The following is a 25,412-nucleotide window of genomic DNA, read 5'->3' as shown; positions in this document are numbered from 1 at the left end:
AGCCTCCAGCTCAGCTCGCGGCTCTGGGACAATGGCCCTGCCTGAGGGCGGCTGACTCCCTCCACCTCTCTTAGCCTGGCAGGGTCTCCTTCCCGGGAGAAACCCTTTGCCACCTCCTTTCCATGAGCCATGTCTACACGGGCACATCTGAGGGGTTGTCGCGAGGCAGAAGCGCACAGGAAAGTAAGGCGGAGGGGTGGAGCGTGAACCTGGAGCCAAGGAGGATTCCTGGAACCCAGAGCACTGCCGTCCCTAGGACCTGGCATCCCCTGGCCATTGTCCCTGCCAATTCTGCATGCAGATGGGCCCTAATGCATCACAGGTGTGGCCTGGGTGAGGGATACAGGGTCTCCTCTCGGTTCTCGTGCCCCATCGACAGAAGGTCAGTGGTAGTCAACCTCCCTTCTCCCCCATAGCTCTCCTCACTCAGGATTGGATCAGGGCCTAGGGTGGTGCAACACAGCCCTGGTTCTCTGTAGCGGCAGGGGACCACCTGTGGACACCATCAAGTGTAGGATGGGACAACTCAGGTGGGTCAATGGGAAGGCGGGAGTGTTGGAAACCCCAAGGCTAGCTAAGGAGAGCCAGCTGGGAGACTCAGTGACAGAGGGGACAATGATGCGTCCCCTCAGGTCCTGCAAAGTGCAGTGATGCCCAGCAACGGGAGAGAACAGGGAGGGCTGGGCAGAGAGTAAGGGCCATCCAGAGGAAGATCGTCTGAGACTCACCGGGCCAGGCAGTGGACTGGGTTCCAGCAGCTGTGAGAAGGAGAAGGAACGTCACACACCAAGCCCACGGGACCCCACTGGAATCCCAGGGGGAGGAAGCCCAGCAGTCACACGTTGCTGCTGCTCTTCTAAGGGCCTCAGTGTGCACACTGTGGGCTCACCACAAATGTCTCAGTCCACAGGGGGCTCCTTATTCTGTCTCACGTCTTGTGCCTGCCGGCCTGGACCTCAGGGCTGACTTTCCTGTATGTGGTCGTCCCTGCCCTATCTGTGAGTGGCCACCACACTACTGCCTTAGCTCCCCGTGGGAAGAGCAAGGATGAACCCCAGTGCTTAGGATAGGACCCCAAGTGCACCAGCTCAGCTGCAATGAGGGTGAGGGTCATCCAGGTGCCCCAGAGATTCTGCTTGGTGTCCAGCTCCTGCCCCAATGTCCTAGCAGGCTCCTTCCCTCCCCACTCAGCCACCCCTCCCCCAACCCTCCCATCCTCAACTGTGTTCACCACACTCACACATGTACCATTTGCATTGGACCTCTGATGTCTGAGTCAGCTGTGAGTGGATCCAAATTTGCAAGCCATCAAGGGCACCTTTCCAACCACATCCCCAAACGTGGCTTTGAGAAGGGAGCCCCAGGGAAAACCAGGTGTGAACTGAGTGGCCATCCTGCTGGAAGGAAGGCTTACTGACTTGGCCCCCAGGGTGGTGGAGGTTCTGTTTCATTCTCTCCACCTTTGCTGCTGCAAGGCAATTTCCCTCACACCTGACCAAAAAGGGAGGGAGCTCAACTGCACCCAGGTCCCTGGAAGGCATGGTTCCCTAGGAGGGGCTGGAGTGGGGCCCCTGGAGTGGGAAGTGTGTTGACCCCAACAAACCTCATCCCAACAGCTTGCCCCGGGATGTTTGAGACCAACCTATGCAGATGACACTGGCGTCCTCGTGGTGTCCACAGTTGTGCACGTGCCAGGGATTGCGGGGGCAGTTCCACAGGTAGGACTCCTTTCCTGAGCAGCGCACGTCATCCAGGAAAATTGGCCCTGAGCCCTGACCGAACTGGGCACCTCCTGGGGCCGACGAGGCCCAGCCACAGTCCAGCTGCTTGCAGACCACGTTGGCGTCGGTGGTGTCCCAGTCGTCATCACACACAGTGCCCCAGGAGCCTTGGTACAGGACCTCCACTCGGCCCTGACACCTGTCACTTCCATTCACCAGCCTCACGTCCAAACGCGATTTGGTCCCTAGTGGGCAGCACAAGGACACCACCTTATGTCTCTCTAGAGGTCACAGGCCCAAGGCAGGTTCCAGACTCAGGGGACTTCCTGATGCTGACCCTCTCCCGTACCGGCAGTCACCTTTTTATATTCCCAGGAGTTAATCTTCATCCCAGGGAAAAGAGCAGAGATTCCTGTTCTGCCCAAGTCTCAGGATGCTCAGTTGTAGACATGCAGCCCATCACTCCAAGAGGAGGCGAGCAGCGAGGTCACCCCAACCCACCCAGCTCACAGCCAGGCTCCAGCGCCACAGCTGCAGGAGGAAGGCCCAGACCATCCCCTGCTGGTCGCTTGTGGGCTCCTGGGTGGTTCTGCCTGGGTGCTGGCCCTGCCACTGGAGATGACAGGACCAGGCCAGAGAGACAGGACTGGCACTTTTAAAACCACCCACCATGGTGGGACAGCCAACCATGGCCTGAGAGACCCGGAGAGGCCCCAGCAGGACTAAGAGGCATCCAGGACCTATATTGACTGCAGCAGGAGAATCTTTCCTAAGCATCTGGACCACAGCCCGTGGGACACAGCTTACCAGCCCACTAAGATGGAACCTTAGACCTGGCCTTCAGAGCCTCCTGCCTCCCTCTCAAGGACAAGTATGAGAACGGCCACACCCCCAGCCTCCTCCTGTCCCATCCAAACCTCCAAGCTATCTAAAACCAGAAAGGAAGCCCCAGGGAGGTGGGTAGGAACACTTACCTGTTGACGTCAGAGCAGGTGAGGATACAGTCTGGCTGGAGGCTGGAAGTGGCAACAAAGGGAAAGCTCAGAGTCAGCCAGCACAGCAAAGAAGCCTTGACAAGGCTCGCAGCTGCCTGATGATACCCATCCCACAGCTGGATCCTGCCCCTTGCTGCCTGTGTGTGCTGAGCAAGCCTCACTGCTCTGGGACAATGGCCCTGCCTGAGGGCGGCTGACTCCCTCCACCTCTCTTAGCCTGGCAGGGTCTCCTTCCCGGGAGAACTCCTTTGCCACCTCCCTTCCATGAGCCATGTCCACACAGGCACATCTGAGGGGTTGTCATGAGGCAGAAGTGCACAGGAAAGTAAGGCGGAGGGGTGGAGCGTGAACCTGGAGCCAAGGAGGGTTCCTGGAACCCAGAGCACTGCCATCCCTAGGACCCGGCATCCCCTGGCCATTGTCCCTGCCAATTCTGCATGCAGATGGGCCCTAATGCATCACAGGTGTGGCCTGGGTGAGGGATACAGGGTCTCCTCTCGGTTCTCGTGCCCCATCGACAGAAGGTCAGTGGTAGTCAACCTCCCTTCTCCCCCATAGCTCTCCTCACTCAGGATTGGACCAGGGCCTAGGGTGGTGCAACACAGCCCTGGTTCTCTGTAGCGGCAGGGGACCACCTGTGGACACCATCAAGTGTAGGATGGGACAACTCAGGTGGGTCAATGGGAAGGCGGGAGTGTTGGAAACCCCAAGGCTAGCTAAGGAGAACCAGCTGGGAGACTCAGTGACAGAGGGGACAATGATGTGTCCCCTCAGGTCCTGCAAAGTGCAGTGATGCCCCACAATGGGAGAGAACAGGGAGGGCTGGGCAGAGAGTAAAGGGCCATCCCGAGGAAGATCATCTGAGACTCACCGGGCCAGGCAGTGGACTGGGTTCCAGCAGCTGTGAGAAAGAGAAGGAACGTCACACACCAAGCCCACGGGACCCCACTGGAATCCCAGGGGGAGGAAGCCCAGCAGTCACACGTTGCTGCTGCTCTTCTAAGGGCCTCAGTGTGCACACTGTGGGCTCACCACAAATGTCTCAGTCCACAGGGGGCTCCTTATTCTGTCTCATGTCTTGTGCCTCCCGGCCTGGACCTCAGGGCTGACTTTCCTGTATGTGGTCGTCCCTGCCCTATCTGTGAGTGGCCACCACACTACTGCCTTAGCTCCCCGTGGGAAGAGCAAGGATGAACCCCAGTGCTTAGGATAGGACCCCAAGTGCACCAGCTCAGCTGCAATGAGGGTGAGGGTCATCCAGGTGCCCCAGAGATTCTGCTTGGTGTCCAGCTCCTGCCCCAATGTCCTAGCAGGCTCCTTCCCTCCCCACTCAGCCACCCCTCCCCCAACCCTCCCATCCTCAACTGTGTTCACCACACTCACACATGTACCATTTGCATTGGACCTCTGATGTCTGAGTCAGCTGTGAGTGGATCCAAATTTGCAAGCCATCAAGGGCACCTTTCCAACCACATCCCCAAACGTGGCTTTGAGAAGGGAGCCCCAGGGAAAACCAGGTGTGAACTGAGTGGCCATCCTGCTGGAAGGAAGGCTCACTGACTTGGCCCCCAGGGTGGTGGTGGAGGTTCTGTTTCATTCTCTCCACCTTTGCTGCTGCAAGGCAATTTCCCTCACACCTGACCAAAAAGGGAGGGAGCCCCATTGCACCCAGGTCCCTGGGAGACATGCGTCCTTGGGAGGGGCTGGAGTGGGGCCCCTGGAGTGGGAAGTGTGTTGACCCCAACAAACCTCATCCCAACAGCTTGCCCCGGGATGTTTGAGACCAACCTATGCAGATGACACTGGCGTCCTCGTGGTGTCCACAGTTGTGCACGTGCCAGGGATTGCGGGGGCAGTTCCACAGGTAGGACTCCTTTCCTGAGCAGTGCACGTCATCCAGGAAAATTGGCCCTGAGCCCTGACCGAACTGGGCACCTCCTGGGGCCGACGAGGCCCAGCCACAGTCCAGCTGCTTGCAGACCACGTTGGCGTCGGTGGTGTCCCAGTCGTCATCACACACAGTGCCCCAGGAGCCTTGGTACAGGACCTCCACTCGGCCCTGACACCTGTCACCTCCATTCGCCAGCCTCAGGGACAAACCCGATGTGGTTCCTGGAAGCGGACAGGAGAAGTCACTCCCCTGTGTCTCCTGATGGAAGAGGTCCTGAGGTCTGAGTGAGTTCAGAATCCTTCCCGGAAAAGTTGTCTGAATTCTAAGTAATGTTTTGTATCCAGAGGACTTGACCGAAGTCTGTTCATCCTCATTTCCCCACCACTGGCTGTGTTCCAGAACCCTCGGCTGTGTGCTGAGCTAGGCATGTTTGCTGATTGCTGCCCACGACACTAGCAATTCCATAGCTGAAGCCAGGCTTGGGAGGCAGTGGGGAGAGGGGAAGCCCACACCCTGCATCGGCAGTGGCCACGGGGATGGGCTTGAGCCCCCGCATCACAATATCTCTAGAGACAGCGTCCCAGCCCCCACTGGGGAGCCACCTTTGGCTGCTCACCCCAGCTCGGGACCCCACCTCATGAGACCTGAGGTTGTTCTGAAGTCTTGCTTTCCACTGAGCTCTTACTCATGTCACTCTCAAGCCCAGAGCTTAGCCTGGTTGTGAAATAAACCATGGACCCACTGAATATCCTGTGAGGACCACACGATGGGCACTGAGACAGAACACCAAGCTCTACCTTGGAGCTCCCTGGAGATGCTTGTGCAGGTTGATTCCTCCCCTGTCTCAGAGTCAAGGATAACGGCAGAGATACCTGTTCAGGCCTGAGGCCTTGCTCTGAGGCCCCCAGTCTTGAGAGCTGAGCACCCCTCTCTTATACCCTCTATACCTCTTCTGGATGGACCTCTTGCTGAAGTAGCATCTTGAGCCCACAGGGATCCCATATAACAAACGTTACCTTTCTGTGTACTTGCTGTGGAGGGTTCCTCTGGGACAAACCCGGCTGCAGAGTGGGGAAAAGGAAAGGTTACTAGAGGAAGGCTCTCCTCCAGGCAGGGCTGGCCTTCTGCACCTCAACACAGAAATAGGGCTGGATGCCAAGCTCCAGAAGCTCCTCCCACTGCCCAAAGGCTGTCTTCTTTGTGAAGCAGACCCCACCTCTCTGTCACCCTGCCAACCCTCATTCAATATTGGAGGCCACCAGGGCCGTTCTTGGATCCTGTCCCCACCTCCTACGCTTCCACAATCTCCAACCAAAGCAACTTCCCGCTGAGGAACAGCCCAAATCTATTCGCAAAATGAAACTTCAGATAACAGCTGCCTATTTCTCTGGCTCAAATATGGTCTCAAATGGCAATATGTATTGTCACGGAGCTATTCCCGAATGTGGCCCCAATTAGGAGGAAAATCAGTTTCCCAAGTTGCATCCTCTTACGCCGAAATCACCTGCTCCAAAGTGACAGCTCAGACAGAAACACGCTCTCGGGGAATGCGTCTCATGTGACGGTTGGATTACTCTGGACATATCCTGTGCATAATGACAGGTATGTCCTTACATAGTCCACAGAGTACACGTCAGAAGTTGGTCTAAAGATAGGTAATTTGACTAGAAATTCCGCACTAGCACAAGGTGCCTTAGAGGCTTCTGTGTGGAATTAAGGACTTGTAGTTGCTAGAACACCCTCCAGCACTCTGTGCACAAAGGAGAAATGTTGTGATGTGGTAGGTTGAGTCAGGGAGAATTTCTCTTCTCCACTAGGGCTGTAAATATCCTTTGTTTGTCACTGAATCATCGATAAAGAGAACATATTGGTTTATTGCTCAATATGATTTTGGTATACATTTAAGTTTTAAAGGCTAGAACATCCCCTGAGCCCTGACCAGACCGAGACCTGCCCAGGGACGACACTAAATGGCCAGAGCTGTGGACAAATGATGCCTGCATTCCAAACGTCCCAGCTGTCACCACACACAGTGCCCCAACAGCCTCAGTACGGGATCTCCACGTGGCCCTGACACCTCTCACCTCCATTCCCCAGCCTCAGAGGCCACCCTGCGCGGACATGGTGGAAAGCCCTCGTCGTCACGCTCTCCCTCTCTCAGGCTTTCACCAGCCAGAACCCCCTGCCCTCCCTTCGCTGACCACTGTCCCGTCTCCTTGATTAATGTTTGCAGTGCTGTCTCAGCCCTCTTCTCTTCCACACCTGGAGGGCCTCATGTACCCTGAGAGCTTTTCAGGAAGAGGACCCTGAAATCCACCTCTCCAGTCCTGATCAGCCCTGACAACCCAGCCCCGAGCCGTGGACCATTGTTTTCAATGGCCTCTGGGATCTCATGGCCCCACTCCAACCCGTCCCACACGGGACACAGGCTCTTCCCTGCACTGACCCAGCAGGGGCATCTGCTCCACATCAGCCAGGTCGGACATGGTGGGGGAGCATCTGATGCCCCCTTCTCCCGCCTCCTGCATCCAGCTCATCACCAGGGTCATTGTTCCGTTTTACGTCACCGCTGTTTGCGAGGTTCCATCCTCCTTCTGCTGAACCTGACCTTCTCCAGGGGCCTGTCCATTCATCTCCTTGCCCTTGTCCTTTCTGTCGCTAATGCTTCCACGCCCACAGATTCAACAGCATTCCTGAGGTGCCTACTCTACGCCAGTTGCTGTGCTGAGCTGAGTCGTCTGTCGCCCCCAGACCTTCCTAGGTTTTCTCTTTATAGAAACAACAGATATGTTCAAGTCATTTTTCTGTTCAAAATGCCTCAGTGGACTCTGCACTCCCATCAGAGCCAAGTGCAAGGTGGCACGTGTCCAAGAGTGGACCTCAACCTACCTTGTGAGCCTCCTGGGAGGAGCGTAGAGAGCCTGAATCCCGCCACAAAGATGAGCAGGACTGGGGAGTCAGTGGGCACCACCTTCCTGCCTGACGTGAACCTGCTGAGTCTTCCCTCCCCACTGAGGACAGAGGAAGGGAAAGTGGGCATCAGGTTTGGAAGGATCCAGCACGGAGTCCTGACGCCAGGAGCCTTGGCAGGGGTCAGGTCGAGGTGATGAGAAATGCTCGGCAAGGAGTGATGGGAGAGGTTGGAATGGGAGGAAAGAGGAGGGAGCGGGTGGTGTCTATGAAAGAGGGAGGAAAGGCCAAGAGGACTGTCTGTCGGGTTGGCCCAAGGTGCAGTGTGGGCTGCATTCTGGGCTTCCTTAGCCCTCCTGCTGCCCCCTTCTGGTCACTCCTGTGAGTGGACCCTGCAGAAGAGATCTCAGCTTTGTGCCTTGCTGGAGGTGCGTCATCTCAAGGCCTTCCCAGGCTCTTGCTGGTCTCTCAGGGCGTATGCTCGGAAAGGGCGGGTATTGGCCTCAACACCGCCAAGACCCAACGGCAGGGTCAGCTCCCCTAGGCGAGCACATGAAGGACCCCAATGTATCACATTTGGCGCAAAGGGTGCGTATTCTCCCCGTGGAAGAGGAGACATGATGCATTTAAAAAGCACGGTGCACAGAGGCAAAGGCCCCTGTTCTGGGCTCAACTCTCTGCCCAGCCAGGGACCCACCTTGTGACCTTAGACTTAGAACTTGACAGGTTTGCTAATGACGTCCCGGTTTCCCCATTGGCGCAAGGAAGATGATTAATGACACTACTTACCTCACCATGTGGTTGGGAAGATTTCTGAGCAATAACACTTCCTATGTGCATTCGTTGAGCACTTTAACGTGCCAAGCCAGTCTTTTAAGTGCTTTTTTCTATATCAACTCATACGGTGTATGAAAGTAATTTGGGGCAGGATATAAACCCAGTGCTCGGGAGATGTTAGCTATCTTCGATACAACTGACATTCACGGTGAGAGGAGGCACTGATTGTTTTTCACCTCTCCCTCCTGACGCCAAGCTGAAGCTGCAATGAATGACTGAGAGGCAGAGGCAAGAAGGAAGGAGGATGACAGATCAAAGTGGCTGAGTGTGTGTCTGGGGCATGCCGAGGGTCTCTGCACCCCTTGAGCCCTCCGGCCCCATGCCTGCATTCTAAAGGGCAGGCACTTGCTCTGTGATCAAGGTTGCCCTCAGCCTCTAGTAGCCTAGAGCAGCAGCGGCCCCAGCCAAACCAGCCAGCAAGCAAAACCCCGGGGAAGACACATGAAGCAAAAAATATCTTATCATCGTCCGTAGACTTGAGATCTACTGACCTAGAAAGGAATCAAATTCATTGTAGGTGACTCAGCTGTTTGCAAGTGATGCGCTAAATCTGTGTGTAAATGATGTTTGCAAATGGTATTCTACCACCAATGGCAGGTGACACTTTGAACCTTTGTTGTTGAGAAGGCTTTTTTCTCTAGATCCTCAGAAAATGTGTCAAAGGCACAGTTTGGGGTACGGGACCTGGAGATACCCCTCTTTCAGGGCACTGCCCAGGCTTGGTACAGTATTAGGATAGCTAAGCCTGGAGGGTGAAGTATCTGACTGTGGGGGGAGGGTGGCTACAGTCAATCTAAGTCTGTATCGGGTCCCTCAACGTCCTGACAACAGGGCCGATGAATAACAGAAAAACACTCTTCCTTCCTCCTCTGCCTGTCCACACCTACACCAGTCGCAGACCTCAGTGCACCTACCGCTTCCCCCACCACTGCTCTCTCTGATGGCTTGAGAACGTCACTCTTGCCATAGACATCCAGCTCCACCACCCATCACTGCTGCAATTGTAACTGTGTGCTCAGGGGATTCATGTCTCTCTTTCCGTTAGATCCTAAGTCCCTCAAAACAGGGACCACAGTCCCCGGAAACAACACAGAGAGCCCGTGCTGTAGCCTCTTCTGTTTACAAGGCTCCTGGTACGGCTGGTTCTTGCCAAACGATGTTGCTGGCATACTGAGGCCAGTTTGAAAGATGTGTAAAAGTTCAACATCAGCAACTCACTTATGGTAAGGTCTTTAGATCAACAAGTCAGACTTAAGATGTAGCCAGTAACCATTTGGGAAAACGTTACAAACCTGCATTTTCTTGACACTAAGCAAAATAGAGACATGAAGAAGTAGCACTTGATATATTTACACATATTTTCTGTCGCTTGCTTTGGCAATTCTTAGCAAAGTCCCATATTCCATTGTGAATATGAAAGCATCATTCAGTCCTGGGCCATGAAGCATGTGTGCTCAAAGTGTGGTCTGCAGACCATCCTTATTTTCAGTGGCATAAAACTGCAGATTCCAAAGCACCCCCAGAGTGTCCACATGTGAGTGTCTGGAGTGGGGAGAAGAATATGGTGGAAGGACCTGCATCCCCTAATACCCTAGTCGATTCTGATGTGCACTGAAGCTTGAGGCAGAAGCTACCTAAAACAGAAGCAGAATCCCACTGTATAGCCACACGGTCTTTTTATGCTCCAGCTAAAAACGTTAACACTGCCCTCCTATTTCCATAAAGGACACAGATCGTATTCTTATGCAACACTCATAGCATTCACTAAAGTCCAGTGAGGCAGTGTGAATACTTTAAGATAGAAATAACTGTAGAGAATGATACATTTGAAAGCAAATGTAGGATACTGTTTTCCAAGTACTTACCACGTGTTGAGGGCAGCTCTGATGCAGAAGCTATAAAGGAAGAAAAGAAAAATGAGACGCATGCATGTTTCATGCACAGGGGCCCTAACCAAGGAATGCACCTTTGAGCCATTGCTTTTCTTACACTGGACTCTGAAGGAAAGATGTAACCACCTCATGTAACTCAACAACAGCAAATCTGGAATCTGTTTTTGATATCTAATTCAAGATGAGAAAAGTTTCCTGAGGCTCGAGTGCCATGAGAGATGTAGGCTTGCTTGTAAATGTCTCCACCTCCAAAGTCCACCCTGAGTCAGGTCTTCTCCTCCCTCACACACAGCCAAGGATGCCGATGTTTAAAAGGTGAATAATGCAAATGATATGGAAACTTTTCTAACCTGGGGACCTGGGGCCATCTTCAAGAGTTTAAAGTTAACCCTCATGCAACCGCGTAGAGAAACTGAGGCTCGGGTAGATGACCAATAGCAACCGACTAGTAAGTGACAGGTGCAGGATTTGGGCTCAGAGAATTGATCTTAAACATTTCCCTATTCTGCCTCCCAGGATAACATATGTGTGTGTATATATATATATATATTCAATGTGTATGTATGTATGTATGAATGTATGTATTTATTTGGCTGTGCCAGGTGTTAGTTGTGCCACGCAGGGTCTTTAGTTGCAGCATGTGGGATCTTCTAGTTGCAGCGTGGGAACTCTTAGTACAGCAGGTGGGATCGAGTTCCCTGACCAGGGCTGGAACCCGGGCCCCTGCAGTGGGAGCACTGCGTCTTCCCCACTGAACCACCAGGGAAGTGCCCCAGTGTCTATATTGTTACCATGTGTATGATTTGGCCCACAGCATGGTGTGCGCTTTTGCACAGGCAGGTGTGCGCAGGCACACAGGACTACCAGAAATGAGGAACTCGTGGGCAGGAGCAGGTAGCACTGAATGCAGCGACGCAGGCAGGGGTGCTCAGGATTTCCCCAAGACTTGCTACCAATTCTAGAAAGGAAGAGAAATATGATTCTCTCCAGAGACGCTCAGTTAGATGCTGCTGTCCCCGACGGCCCCCGCTGCCTCGCTGTCTCTAACCCCTGCTGCACCCCCAGTGGGGCAGCCTGGGGGACAGAGACCTTAGGAAAGAAGTGAGGAAACCTGCATGGAGACTCGAGGCCTGTATTGTGGTCAGTATGGAATCTCCCAAGGAAGGAGCTAAGGGTCCACGTGGACTGCATCAGAGGAGGCCCTTCCTGTCCCACGTTGAAAACCAAGCAGGACTCTCTGCAGCAGTCCCTCCTGAGTCCTTGGGGTGGCCTTGGGCCCACAGTCACCCAGCCCCAGAGTGTAGCTAGACTTACCAGAGCTGAGGGTCTGCGTCTCCCCTAAAGCAGGTTCTCTGGTGTCATTCGTTGGGGATGCTGCTGAAGATACAAGGAAAAATAGCCCAATGAGAGCTCTTCTGCAGACAAGCATTAAATCTGGACCCAGCCTCCCACCAGCTAACTGGAGCAGGAGAGGGAGTTGCCTCTGTCTTTGCATTGGAGGGCAGCAGCACCCATCATTCATTCACTGGTTTGCTCAGGGAGTATGGACCCGTCTCTGAGCACACGGGAGGCACAGGCCAGCAGGGACCCATCACAGAGGGTAAGGCGTAGTCCTCTGCAGCTCAGAGGCCACCTGGCAGCCAGATGTGCCAACCGGTAATTCTCCCTCTTGGCCAGTGAGCAACACAGAGGAAGGGGAAGGGGAATCTGAACAGGAGCAATTCCTGGGCTTGGGAGAAGGGCTGGAGGAATCCAGACATGGGAGGATATTTCAACAAGGCTTAGGAGAAGGCAGAGACACACATGCAAGAAAAAGAGGGAGCAAGTCGAGTTCTCAGATGACACCCAGGATGCCCAGGTACGTGTGAATCTCAGGTACACCATGACTCTACTTCTTGAATATAAGTGTTTCCAAAAGGTTACCTGAGAACAAATGTATCTGAACTTCGAATTTCACTGGGTGTATTGCATGTTTATTTATGATGTCTGGCTCCTCTAGATGAAAGGCATCCATCCCATAGGTGGCAGCAGACAAGAGTTTGTCTTACAGGCCCTTTGCGTAACCCCCCAGCCAGGCCCATGGAGGCTCTCTCTCCTCTCTGTGAGCCGACTGAACACCAGGGCCGGTAGGTGAATTTCTAGGACACTCGGCGACTCTCACTGCAACCAAGTGGTGTATCCATTAGAGGCAGCTCTGAGTCCTGAACCTGTTTATTCTGGTTGTCCTTGACATTCAATGAAATCAAATACTAAGTAAAATGATCAAAGATGGGTATAAAAAGAAGGATGCCTCTCAACAAAACCAGAAGACTCGGCCTCCTAGGTGGTGCAGTGCTTGAGAATTCGCCTGCTAATGCAGGGCACCCAGGTTCGATCCCTGCTCCAGGAAGATCCCCCATGCCATGGAGCAACTAAGCTCATGTGCCACAACAATTGAACCTGCGCTTTGGAGCCCGTGAACCACAATTATTGAGCCCGTGTGCAACTGCTGAAGCCCATGCGCCTAGAGTCGGTCCTCTGCAACAAGAGAGACCAAGGCAATGAGGAGCCCGTTCAGCACAACCAAGAGTATGCCCCACTCACCACAACTAAAAGAAAGGCCGTGCACAGCAAAAAAAAGGCTCAACACAACCAATTAAATAAATTAATTAATAAAGAAAGAAATTTTAAAAAAGAACTAAACAAGAAGGCTGAATGCTTTGGAAATAAAATCAATTTGCTGAAAGGAGAACAAGTGGATTAGATGACATAAAGTTGAAGGGTATATAAAGCAATAGAACGTCGGCCCTCATGCTGCTTTGCAGATCTTTCATTTCACGCTCTCCCTTAGAGAAACTAAAATCAGAAATTATAGATGTGCCGAATGGGAGCAGTTGATGCAAGAAAGCTATTGCAGAAATGCCCAAGATCCCCAGCCTGAGAGAAGCCTACAGCAACACATTGGCGGATCAAAGGGTGTTTCTGTTTTAGGAGAAAATGAAACATTTGAAATGTGACCGTTTCATCGTTTATGATTTTCCCATTTTCAACAACAGTTTTGAAAAACTAACCAACTACTTGACCCAGTCACATGAGAAAGGGCTCTTTTAGAACACTGGCTCCTAAAATGGGTCCACGAATCTGCAATACCAGCCAGCACCTGCGAATTTGTGAGGGGGAAAAAAAAAAAAAGCAAAAGCACAGGGCTGCCCCACACTTCAAAGTTAACCCTGGGGCTTCCTAGGTGGCGCAGTGGTTGAGAATCCACCAGCCAATGCAGGGGACATGGGTGTGATCCCTGCTCCAGGAAGATCCCACATGCCGCGGAGCAACTAAGCCCATGAGCCACAACTATTGAGCCCCTGTGCTGCAACTACTGAAGCCCACGCGCCTAGAGCCCGTGCTCCGCAACGAGAGATGCCACGGCAATTAGAAGCCCGCACACCGCAACGAAGAGTAGCCTCCACTCACCGCAAATAAAAAGAAAACCCGTGCACAGCAACAAAGACCCAACACAGCCAATAAAATAAATAAATAAATAAATAATAAATAAATTTAAAAAAAAAGTTAACCCTGGAGGTGGTGCCCAACAGTATGTGTTTTTTTTGTTTTTATTTTCATAAATTTATATATTTATTTATTTATAGGATGTGTTGGGTGTTCGTTGCTGTGCACACGCTTTCTCTCGTTGCAGCCAGTGGGGACTGCTCTTCCTTGCGGTGTATGGGCTTCTGAGTGCACTGGCTTCTCTTGTTGTGGAGCACCAGCTCTAGGCGTGGGGGCTTCAGTAGTTGTGGCCCTTGGGCTCAGCAGTTGTGGTGCACGGGCTTAGCTGCTCTCCGCCACGTGGGATCTTCCCAGACCAGGGCTGGCACCAGTGTCCCCTGCACAGGCAGGCAGATTCTTAACTTCTGTGCCACCAGGGAAGACCAACAATATGTGTTTTTCACAGGCACTCCAGGCGATTTTCATACCCACTCAGGTTTGAAAACCGCTGTTGCTGTCCTGCAGCAAGATTGCTTTGGCAGAGTGGTCGTGAATCGTTCATTCCAGCATCATATATTGGCACGTCCTGGATGCTAGACTCCAGCAGGCATGGGGCATGCTGAGATGACACAGTGCTTCCTCTGATAATTGGCTCTAGTGGGTACGGCTGCAGTTAAGCAATTAGAGGACAGAGCTGTGGACAAATGACGCCTGCATCCCGGGCATCCCAGCTGTCGTGGCTCACAGTGCCCCTGCATCCTTGGCACGGGACTTCCACGTGGCCCTGACACCTCTCACCTCCATTCCCCAGCCTCAGAGGCCACCCTGCGTGGACATGGTGGAAAGCCCTCGTCGCCACGCTCTCCCTCTCTCAGGCTTTCACCAGCCAGAACCCCCTGCCCTCCCTTCGCTGACCACTGTCCCGTCTCCTTGATTAATGTTTGCAGTGCTGTCTCAGCCCTCTTCTCTTCCACACCTGGAGGGCCTCATGTACCCTGAGAGCTTTTCAGGAAGAGGACCCTGAAATCCACCTCTCCAGTCCTATCAGCCCTGACAACCCCAGCCCCGAACCGTGGACCATTGTTTTCAATGGCCTCTGGGATCTCATGGCCCCACTCCAACCCATCCCACAAGGGACACAGTCTCTTCCCTGCACTGACCCAGCAGGGACATCTGCTCCACATCAGCCGGGTCGGACATGGCGGACGAGCATCTGATGTCCCCTTCTCCCGCCTCCTGCATCCAGCTCATCACCAGGGTCATTGTTCCGTTTTACGTCACCGCTGTTTGCGAGGTTCCATCCTCCTTCTCTTGAACCGGACCTTCTCCAGAGGCCTGTCCATTCATCTCCTTGCCCTTGTCCTTTCTGTCTCTAATGCTTCGACGCCCACAGATTCAACAGCATTCCTGAGGTGCCTACTCTACGCCAGTTGCTGTGCTGAGCTGAGTCGTCTGTCGCCCCCAGATCTTCCTAGGTTTTCTCTTTATAGAAACAACAGATATGTTCAAGTCATTTTTCTGTTCAGAATGCCTCAGTGGACTCTGCACTCCCATCAGGGCCAAGTGCAAGGTGGCACGTGTCCAAGAGTGGACCTCAACCTACCTTGTGAGCCTCCTGGGAGGAGCGTAGAGAGCCTGAATCCCGCCACAAAGATGAGCAGGACTGGGGAGTCAGTGGGCACCACCTTCCTGCCTGACGTGAACCTGCTGAGTCTTCCCTCCCCACTGAGGACAGAGGAAGGGAAAGTGGGCATCAGGTTTGGAAGGATCCAGCACGGAGTCCTGACGCCAGGAGCCTTGGCAGGGGTCAGGTCGAGGTGATGAGAAATGCTCGGCAAGGAGTGATGGGAGAGGTTGGAATGGGAGGAAAGAGGAGGGAGCGGGTGGTGTCTATGAAAGAGGGAGGAAAGGCCAAGAGGACTGTCTATCGGGTTGGCCCAAGGTGCAGTGTGGGCTGCATTCTGGGCTTCCTTAGCCCTCCTGCTGCCCCCTTCTGGTCACTCCTGTGAGTGGACCCTGCAGAAGAAATCTCAGCCTTGTGCCTTGCTGGAGGTGTGTCATCTCAAGGCCTTCCCAGGCTCTTGCTGGTCTCTCAGGGTGTATGCTCGGAAAGGGTGGGTATTGGCCTCAGCACAGCCAAGACCCAACGGCAGGGTCAGCTCCCCTAGGCGAGCACATGAAGGACCCCAATGTATCACATTTGGCGCAAAGGGTGCGTATTCTCCCCGTGGAAGAGGAGACATGATGCATTTAGAAAGCACGGTGGACAGAGGCAAAGGCCCCTGTTCTGGGCTCAACTCTCTGCCCAGCCAGGGACCCACCTTGTGACCTTAGACTTAGAACTTGACAGGTTTGCTAATGACGTCCCGGTTTCCCCATTGGTGCAAGGAAGATGATTAATGACACTACTTACCTCACCATGTGGTTGGGAAGATTTCTGAACAATAATACTTCCTATGTGCATTCGTTGAGCACTTTTAAGTGCCAAGCCAGTCTTTTAAGTGCTTTTTTCTATATCAACTCATGCGGTGTATGAAAGTAATTTGGGGCAGGATATAAACCCAGTGCTCAGGAGATGTTAGCTATCTTCGATACAACTGACATTCACGGTGAGAGGAGGCACTGATTGTTTTTCACCTCTCCCTCCTGACGCCAAGCTGAAGCTGCAATGAATGACTGAGAGGCAGAGGCAAGAAGGAAGGAGGATGACAGATCAAAGTGGCTGAGTGTGTGTCTGGGGCATGCCGAGGGTCTCTGCACCCCTTGAGCCCTCCGGCCCCATGCCTGCATTCTAAAGGGCAGGCACTTGCTCTGTGATCAAGGTTGCCCTCAGCCTCTAGTAGCCTAGAGCAGCAGCGGCCCCAGCCAAACCAGCCAGCAAGCAAAACCCCGGGGAAGACACATGAAGCAAAAAATATCTTATCATCGTCCGTAGACTTGAGATCTACTGACCTAGAAAGGAATCAAATTCATTGTAGGTGACTCAGCTGTTTGCAAGTGATGCGCTAAATCTGTGTGTACATGACAGTTGTAAGTGGTACTCTACCACCAATGGCAGGTGACACTTTGAACCTTTGTTGTTGAGAAGGCTTTTTTCTCTAGATCCTCAGAAAATGTGTCAAAGGCACAGTTTGGGGTACGGGACCTGGAGATACCCCTCTTTCAGGGCACTGCCCAGGCTTGGTACAGTATTAGGATAGCTAAGCCTGGAGGGTGAAGTATCTGACTGTGGGGGGAGGGTGGCTACAGTCAACCTAAGTCTGTATCGGGTCCCTCAACGTCCTGACAACAGGGCCGATGAATAACAGAAAAACACTCTTCCTTCCTCCTCTGCCTGTCCACACCTACACCAGTCGCAGACCTCAGTGCACCTACCGCTTCCCCCACCACTGCTCTCTCTGATGGCTTGAGAACGTCACTCTTGCCATAGACATCCAGCTCCACCACCCATCACTGCTGCAATTGTAACTGTGTGCTCAGGGGATTCATGTCTCTCTTTCCGTTAGATCCTAAGTCCCTCAAAACAGGGACCACAGTCCCCGGAAACAACACAGAGAGCCCGTGCTGTAGCCTCTTCTGTTTACAAGGCTCCTGGTACGGCTGGTTCTTGCCAAACGATGTTGCTGGCATACTGAGGCCAGTTTGAAAGATGTGTAAAAGTTCAACATCAGCAACTCACTTATGGTAAGGTCTTTAGATCAACAAGTCAGACTTAAGATGTAGCCAGTAACCATTTGGGAAAACGTTACAAACCTGCATTTTCTTGACACTAAGCAAAATAGAGACATGAAGAAGTAGCACTTGATATATTTACACATATTTTCTGTCGCTTGCTTTGGCAATTCTTAGCAAAGTCCCATATTCCATTGTGAATATGAAAGCATCATTCAGTCCTGGGCCATGAAGCATGTGTGCTCAAAGTGTGGTCTGCAGACCATCCTTATTTTCAGTGGCATAAAACTGCAGATTCCAAAGCACCCCCAGAGTGTCCACATGTGAGTGTCTGGAGTGGGGAGAAGAATATGGTGGAAGGACCTGCATCCCCTAATACCCTAGTCGATTCTGATGTGCACTGAAGCTTGAGGCAGAAGCTACCTAAAACAGAAGCAGAATCCCACTGTATAGCCACACGGTCTTTTTATGCTCCAGCTAAAAAAGTTAACACTGCCCTCCTATTTCCATAAAGGACACAGATCGTATTCTTATGCAACACTCATAGCATTCACTAAAGTCCAGTGAGGCAGTGTGAATACTTTAAGATAGAAATAACTGTAGAGAATGATACATTTGAAAGCAAATGTAGGATACTGTTTTCCAAGTACTTACCACGTGTTGAGGGCAGCTCTGATGCAGAAGCTATAAAGGAAGAAAAGAAAAATGAGACGCATGCATGTTTCATGCACAGGGGCCCTAACCAAGGAATGCACCTTTGAGCCATTGCTTTTCTTACACTGGACTCTGAAGGAAAGATGTAACCACCTCATGTAACTCAACAACAGCAAATCTGGAATCTGTTTTTGATATCTAATTCAAGATGAGAAAAGTTTCCTGAGGCTCGAGTGCCATGAGAGATGTAGGCTTGCTTGTAAATGTCTCCACCTCCAAAGTCCACCCTGAGTCAGGTCTTCTCCTCCCTCACACACAGCCAAGGATGCCGATGTTTAAAAGGTGAATAATGCAAATGATATGGAAACTTTTCTAACCTGGGGACCTGGGGCCATCTTCAAGAGTTTAAAGTTAACTCTCATGCAACCGCGTAGAGAAACTGAGGCTCGGGTAGATGACCAATAGCAACCGACTAGTAAGTGACAGGTGCAGGATTTGGGCTCAGAGAATTGATCTTAAACATTTCCCTATTCTGCCTCCCAGGATAACATATGTGTGTGTGTATATATATATATATTCAATGTGTATGTATGTATGTATGAATGTATGTATTTATTTGGCTGTGCCAGGTGTTAGTTGTGCCACGCAGGGTCTTTAGTTGCAGCATGTGGGATCTTCTAGTTGCAGCGTGGGAACTCTTAGTACAGCAGGTGGGATCGAGTTCCCTGACCAGGGCTGGAACCCGGGCCCCTGCAGTGGGAGCACTGCGTCTTCCCCACTGGACCACCAGGGAAGTGCCCCAGTGTCTATATTGTTACCACGTGTATGATTTGGCCCACAGCATGGTGTGCGCTTTTGCACAGACAGGTGTGCGCAGGCACACAGGACTACCAGAAATGAGGAACTCGTGGGCAGGAGCAGGTAGCACTGAATGCAGCGACGCAGGCAGGGGTGCTCAGGATTTCCCCAAGACTTGCTACCAATTCTAGAAAGGAAGAGAAATATGATTCTCTCCAGAGACGCTCAGTTAGATGCTGCTGTCCCCGACGGCCCCCGCTGCCTCGCTGTCTCTAACCCCTGCTGCACCCCCAGTGGGGCAGCCTGGGGGACAGAGACCTTAGGAAAGAAGTGAGGAAACCTGCATGGAGACTCGAGGCCTATATTGTGGTCAGTATGGAATCTCCCAAGGAAGGAGCTAAGGGTCCACGTGGACCGCATCAGAGGAGGCCCTTCCTGTCCCACGTTGAAAACCGGGCAGGACTCTCTGCAGCAGTCCCTCCTGAGTCCTTGGGGTGGCCTTGGGCCCACAGTCACCCAGCCCCAGAGTGTAGCTAGACTTACCAGAGCTGAGGGTCTGCGTCTCCCCTAAAGCAGGTTCTCTGGTGTCATTCGTTGGGGATGCTGCTGAAGATACAAGGAAAAATAGCCCAATGAGAGCTCTTCTGCAGACAAGCATTAAATCTGGACCCAGCCTCCCACCAGCTAACTGGAGCAGGGGAGAGAGTTGCCTCTGTCTTTGCTTTGGAGGGCAGCAGCACCCATCATTCATTCACTGGTTTGCTCAGGGAGTATGGACCCGTCTCTGAGCACACGGGAGGCACAGGCCAGCAGGGACCCATCACAGAGGGTAAGGCGTAGTCCTCTGCAGCTCAGAGGCCACCTGGCAGCCAGATGTGCCAACCGGTAATTCTCCATCTTGGCCAGTGAGCAACACAGAGGAAGGGGAAGGGGAATCTGAACAGGAGCAATTCCTGGGCTTGGGAGAAGGGCTGGAGGAATCCAGACAGGGGAGGATATTTCAACAAGGCTTAGGAGAAGGCAGAGACACACATGCAGGAAAAAGAGGGAGCAAGTCGAGTTCTCAGATGATGCCCAGGATGCCCAGGTACGTGTGAATCTCAGATACACCATGACTCTACTTCTTGAATATAAGTGTTTCCAAAAGGTTACTTGAGAACAAATGTATCTGAACTTCGAATTTCACTGGGTGTGGTATTGCATGTTTATTTACGATGTCTGGCTCCTCTAGATGAAAGGCATCCATCCCATAGGTGGCAGCAGACAAGAGTTTGTCTTAAAGGCCCTTTGCGTAACCCCCCAGCCAGGCCCATGGAGGCTCTCTCTCCTCTCTGTGAGCCGACTGAACACCAGGGCCGGTAGGTGTATTTCTAGGACACTCCGCGACTCTCACTGCAACCAAGTGGTGTATCCATTAGAGGCAGCTCTGAGTCCTGAACCTGTTTATTCTGGTTGTCCTTGACATTCAATGAAATCAAATACTAAGTAAAATGATCAAACGTGGGTAGAAAAAGAAGGATGCCTCTCAACAAAACCAGAAGGCTCGGCCTCCTAGGTGGTGCAGTGCTGTTGCTGTCCTGCAGCAAGAGTATTTTGACAGAGTCGTAGCGAGTAGTTCATTCAAGCATCATATATTGGCACGACCTGCATGCTAGACTCCAGCAGACAGGGGGAATGCAGAGATGACATGGTGCTGCCTCTGATAACTGACTCTAGTGGGCGAGGCCTACAGGTAAGCAATTGAGGACAGAGGACTGACGGCTCTGATTGCAGGACACCCAGGAGTCCAGCAGAGGATCACTTGAGATTTTCTGGAATGGAACCAGGAAGTCCAAGTAGAGGTGCACCAGGCAAGGGGAAGATGTGATTTAAAACAGGCTCCAAGGAAGTAACAACACTATGAATAAACTTCCCTTTCGAAATAACATCATAAGAATGAAACTACAGGTCTATATGTAGCTTCTTGGCTGTGTCCTGGCAGATGAAGAGATGAATTGGGTTTCTGGATAGAAGGACTGAATATAGGACTCTCAGTCATTCTAAACTAATTCATAGGTTTGATATAATTTCCATTAAAAAGTTTTTCTTGGATTGATTGATTCTTTAAAAAATGATTCTGAGGTTTATTGGGAAAAATAAATAGGCTAAAAATGACTGATAAGTTCTTGTAAAAGAGAAAAATACTGATGGGGTTGGGGTAGGGGCAGTGAGAGTGGGGCTGGGGGGGTCTTGCCCACCTATGAACCTGAGAGGCAGGTGACTTGGGCTCAAATTCTACCTCTGTTGCTTATTTGGCCTCCAAACTTGGGCAAGTCATTTATTCTATTCAGTCCTAGTTTCCTCATCTGTAAAAAGGTTTTTCTGCTAACCTGCTTCACCAGGTTATTGTGAAGACAAAATCTGAAAAGTGTATCGAGGGCTTAATATAGTGTTTGCCATGTAGTCAATGTTCAAAAAATTATTATTAGCTCCAAAATGTTCAAAATAAAGCTATAAACATTAAAACAAAGTTTAAAATTTTAAATAATTTTAGAATTATTTTAAATCTTTACTTCACACCAGAAAGCAAAATAATTTTCAGAACCAAAAAACTAGATTTTTTTTAAACACACAAAAACAGGAAACTAATTAAATCTTTATCTGATTTCTGTGAAATTTCTAGATTTTAAGTCAACAGAAAATCACAAAGGAAAAGAGCAATAAATTTCATTATGTAATAATAGAATACATTTGTGCAGAAGAAAATCAAAATTAAAAGGCAAACAACAAACTGGTAAAATATTTGTCATCAATATAATGGACAAAATATTAATATCCAAATTAAAGAGAGAGTTTATGTAAATCAACAAAAATGACACTAACTTTCACACACATACACAAAAATGGAGAAAGGATATAAACTGACAATTCAAGGAAAAGGAACACAAATGGCTTAAAACCATTCACCTTCACTATAAACAAAGACATGCAAATTAAAATAACTGGACACCATTTCTCATCCCACAATTCAGCCAAGATTTGTGAGTAATAATATTCAGATCCAGTTAAGGTGTAGAAAATTGCCACTATTGTTTTTTTACTGATTGGGGAAATAATTGGTATATGGCTAGAAAATAATTTATCAATGTTTTAAAAGTCTTCAAATGATCAACACTTTGACTCAGTAATTCCACTTCTAAGAATCTAGCTAAAGGAAATCATACTTAATGTAGACAAAGATGCAGGAAGAAACATGACTTTCACAGTATTATCTGTTGTAACTACAGAAAGAACATGAAAAGGGGTAGAAGAAATAGGGGGAGGTTGGTAAAAAGGTGCAAACTTTCAGTTATACCATGAATAAGGTTTCAGGATCTAATGTAAAACAGGGGTACCACAGTTGATAACACTGTATTTATTGTACAATTGGAAAATGCTAAGAGAGTAGAACTTAAATGCTCTCACCAAAATAAAAGATAAACATGTGAGGTGATGGATATATTCATTAACTAGCTGGGGGAGAATCTTTTCACAATGCATATGTATATCAAATCACCCCGAGGTACTCTTTAAATATCCTGTAAATTTCTTGGTCAATCATACCTCAATAAAGTCGAAATTTTTTTAAAAAAAGAAGAAAACCTGAAAAAACTTCAATCTCCAAAAATCATGAGTGCATGTTAAACTGTTCAGAATATAAACTAGAGAAAAACTGTATATCACTAACATACACACATAATTTGAAAGAAATACATATTTTAATAAAGGCAATGTAGGGTGGTAGGAGAATGGGCGTTTTTTACCTTTTCTCTGTGCTCTTCTCTACTTCCTACATTTTCCACAATAACTATGCATTAGAAGCTGTGATTTGAGGCTGAAAGCATGAGATGAGGTGGTAGGTAACATAGGAGGCAGATTCTTTTAGGTTGGGAAGGAATTGGGGTTGTAGGCTAAAGGAAAAGAATAAGGATGAAAAAGAAAAACGTAAGAAAAAAAGGAAGCTTAGGAGAAAGCAAAGAGGGAAGAAGAGGAGAGAAAGAGAAGGAGGGCAGGGGGGAGAGGTAGGGAGGGGAGGGAATGCTCATATCTTTTAACAATTGTGACATTCCTGGCACTAAGCTAAGTGCTCTACCTGTAGTATCTCCTTTTATCTTCACAATATCCTTTATGGTAGAATTATTACACAATCTATTTTATACAAGTGAAATCCAAGGATTAGGGAAGTAATACAACGTGTCAAAGGTCACACAGTGAAGGCGATGCCAGAAGTCTAGAGCACTGACCCCAGGGCAAGGGTGCTCACAGCTCAGCTCCACTGCTTCCCAAAATTCAAGTGAAAACACTGAGATTCCATTTCAGCTTGTCAGAAAGCAAAACATTCTGAAATAATAGTATTTAGTAATGGAGAGGCCGTGGTCAGTATTGCTCCTGACACGGTGTCTGGCTCCCCATAAACTATACACAAGGGAAGAGAAATACTTCTCAGGACCTGGCACAGGCACAGAGGGCACAGCTCAGGCACACACACCCTCTCTCCTGCCCTTCCATTATGGTCAGCCGGAGCTTCTGTGAGGCTCTGGGTGATGCATGGTGTGGTAGTAAGTGAGCAACACATGGTCCCTTCCCTCCAGGGACTCCAAGCTTAGCAGGATCTCTAGAAAATCCACAGATGATCCGATGTAAAAGTTAAGGTGCTATGGGAGAATTAGAGTGGAAAAGATAGGATGACACATTGTGTGTGTATGTGTGTGCGCATGCATGTGCGTGTATTTATCAGGGCTCCTGGATGGGACAGGGTCCGGGGTATTTCAAAATAACAGCTAGATTTAGCCAGGGGAGGGGAGGGAGGAGGGGAAGAACAAGACTGCGTTCCAGGTGAAGGGAACAGCATGAACGCAGACACCATGGCAACAGGCGGTGTTACTGCAGGGCGTGAGGTGAGCAGGACAGGTTGCTTTGTGCTATGAGACATCCCGCTGCAGGTATCCCAGAAAACGGGCAGAACAAAGAAAATCACTGGGTGGAAAACAGCAAGGAACAAGTGGGGATTGAAACCCAGGTGGGGGTTGTCGAGCAGGCTGTGGAGAGACAGAGGCTGGAGAGGACGGCCAGGCAGGACCGCAGGGTCCCGGCTACCAGGCTGTGATGCTCTTGGACTTGACCTGGGGCACAGCCTTGGGCATTATCTTCATTCTGTAACATTCCACACCTACATTGGATTGAGTGACATAATGCCCGTGGGGGATTATGTGCAGTAAAGAGGGGTTTCAGCAAAGAGAGCCAGCGAGGAAGTAATTAGATGTCTTGGGCGCCTATTTAAGTGATAACAGAATTGCCTCTCGCAGTCCAATGTCACACACATAAGGACATCTCACAGTGCCTAAAAGTCCCTCCATTTGATTTCCCCCTTCTTTTTAGGACATTAATCACTGCCAAACCCCAGATAAACTGTGAAAAGGGGAAGTACAAGCATTAACACTTTACTAGGAATTAGTTTGTAAGCAATTATTACTTCCTTATTTTGCAAAGCATTGACTTTGAAGAAATGGGACCAAAGGAAGTTGCGTTTAGAAATATTATTTCAGAATAACTTTACAGCTATAGAAAAGTTGCAGAAAATACAGAGAGTTCCCATATACTCTTGCCCAATTTGCACTCATGCTAACATCTCACATGACCAAGGTACATTTGTCACGATTACCAAACCAACAATGGTACATTCCTAGTGACTAAGCTCTGGGCTTTTTTTGGACTTACCCATTTTTCCCTTTTCTAGGATCAAATCTAAGATACCACCTTGCATTTCAGAAATTATGTTGGGAAACGGCCAAGAAGAGTAACAGTGGACAGGGCCCAAGCAGCCTCCAAGTGCCAGACCTCGCATGGGTGACCTGATGTCTCTAAAACCCTATGAAGTTGGAACACAACCCCATTTTACCAGTGAATAAACTGAGGCTTGCAGAGGCTCCAGAGCTGATGAATGGCAGAATCACACACATTGCTAGGAGCCACAGGAGTTCCACGGCCCCTGCAGCCCAGCACAAACCTGAGTTCACTAACTTTTTCTCAACACTTTGTGCAAAGCCTGGACCTGAGAAGAGTGTGTGCTGCCTGGGTTCCCCCAGCACAAAGCTCCCCCACGGGGCTCCAGGCTTCCTCAGATCTCCATAAGGAGCATTGGGAGTTGATGGGCCAAAGCCACTCCCCGAGTGCCAGTAGCCCTATTGCAGGTTCACACCCTGGCCTGGCCCCACAACAATGGCTAAGCTTGGACAAGACCCAGAACTGTTCTAGGCTCAGTTTCCTCATCTGCAATGTAGATGCCTAAGTTGGGGGCTGTTAATGGATTTAGACTAGGGAAAATATGTACCCTGTCTCACAGAGTACCAGGTACAGAGCAAGCACTTTGCAGAGGGTTAATTCTCATGTCTAAAATGCAAATGCAGGCACACGTGTGTGTGTGCATGTGTATGTGTGTGTGCACGTGTGTGTGAGAGCCTGCGCATAACATCATGTAAAACCACAAGTACCCTCAAGCCCTGTGCAGAGGCTACCTTAAGCCCCTTTGTAGATAAGGACATGGCACTTGCCTCCATAT

At 50.3% G+C, this 25,412-nt stretch overlaps 1 protein-coding gene across 1 annotated transcript; it reads right to left on the bottom strand.

Moving 5' to 3' along the window:
- Positions 1-1,604: 1,604 nt before the first annotated feature.
- LOC130854172 (deleted in malignant brain tumors 1 protein-like) lies at positions 1,605-24,575 on the bottom strand. Its single transcript, XM_057736936.1, has 9 exons — positions 24,572-24,575; positions 18,038-18,067; positions 11,561-11,623; positions 10,220-10,249; positions 5,624-5,668; positions 4,505-4,828; positions 3,588-3,617; positions 2,232-2,238; positions 1,605-1,998 (listed from the first exon to the last, which is right to left on the bottom strand). Exons 1-9 carry the CDS (start codon positions 24,573-24,575, stop codon positions 1,605-1,607), a joined length of 927 nt encoding a protein of 308 aa, XP_057592919.1.
- Between the last annotated feature and the right edge of the window lie 837 nt (positions 24,576-25,412).

This window comes from Hippopotamus amphibius, chromosome 5 (genome assembly GCF_030028045.1).
Source record: "Hippopotamus amphibius kiboko isolate mHipAmp2 chromosome 5, mHipAmp2.hap2, whole genome shotgun sequence".
NCBI classification, from domain to species: Eukaryota; Metazoa; Chordata; class Mammalia; order Artiodactyla; family Hippopotamidae; genus Hippopotamus; species Hippopotamus amphibius.
This window is presented reverse-complemented; position numbering and strand designations above follow the sequence as displayed.

Coding starts and splice junctions, on each gene's coding strand:
- LOC130854172 (XM_057736936.1), bottom strand. Junction 11,624..18,037: donor AGAGCTGCCCTCAACACGTG/GTAAGTACTTGG, acceptor TTGTATCTTCAG/CAGCATCCCCAACGAATGAC. Junction 10,250..11,560: donor GACGCAGACCCTCAGCTCTG/GTAAGTCTAGCT, acceptor CTTCCTTTATAG/CTTCTGCATCAGAGCTGCCC.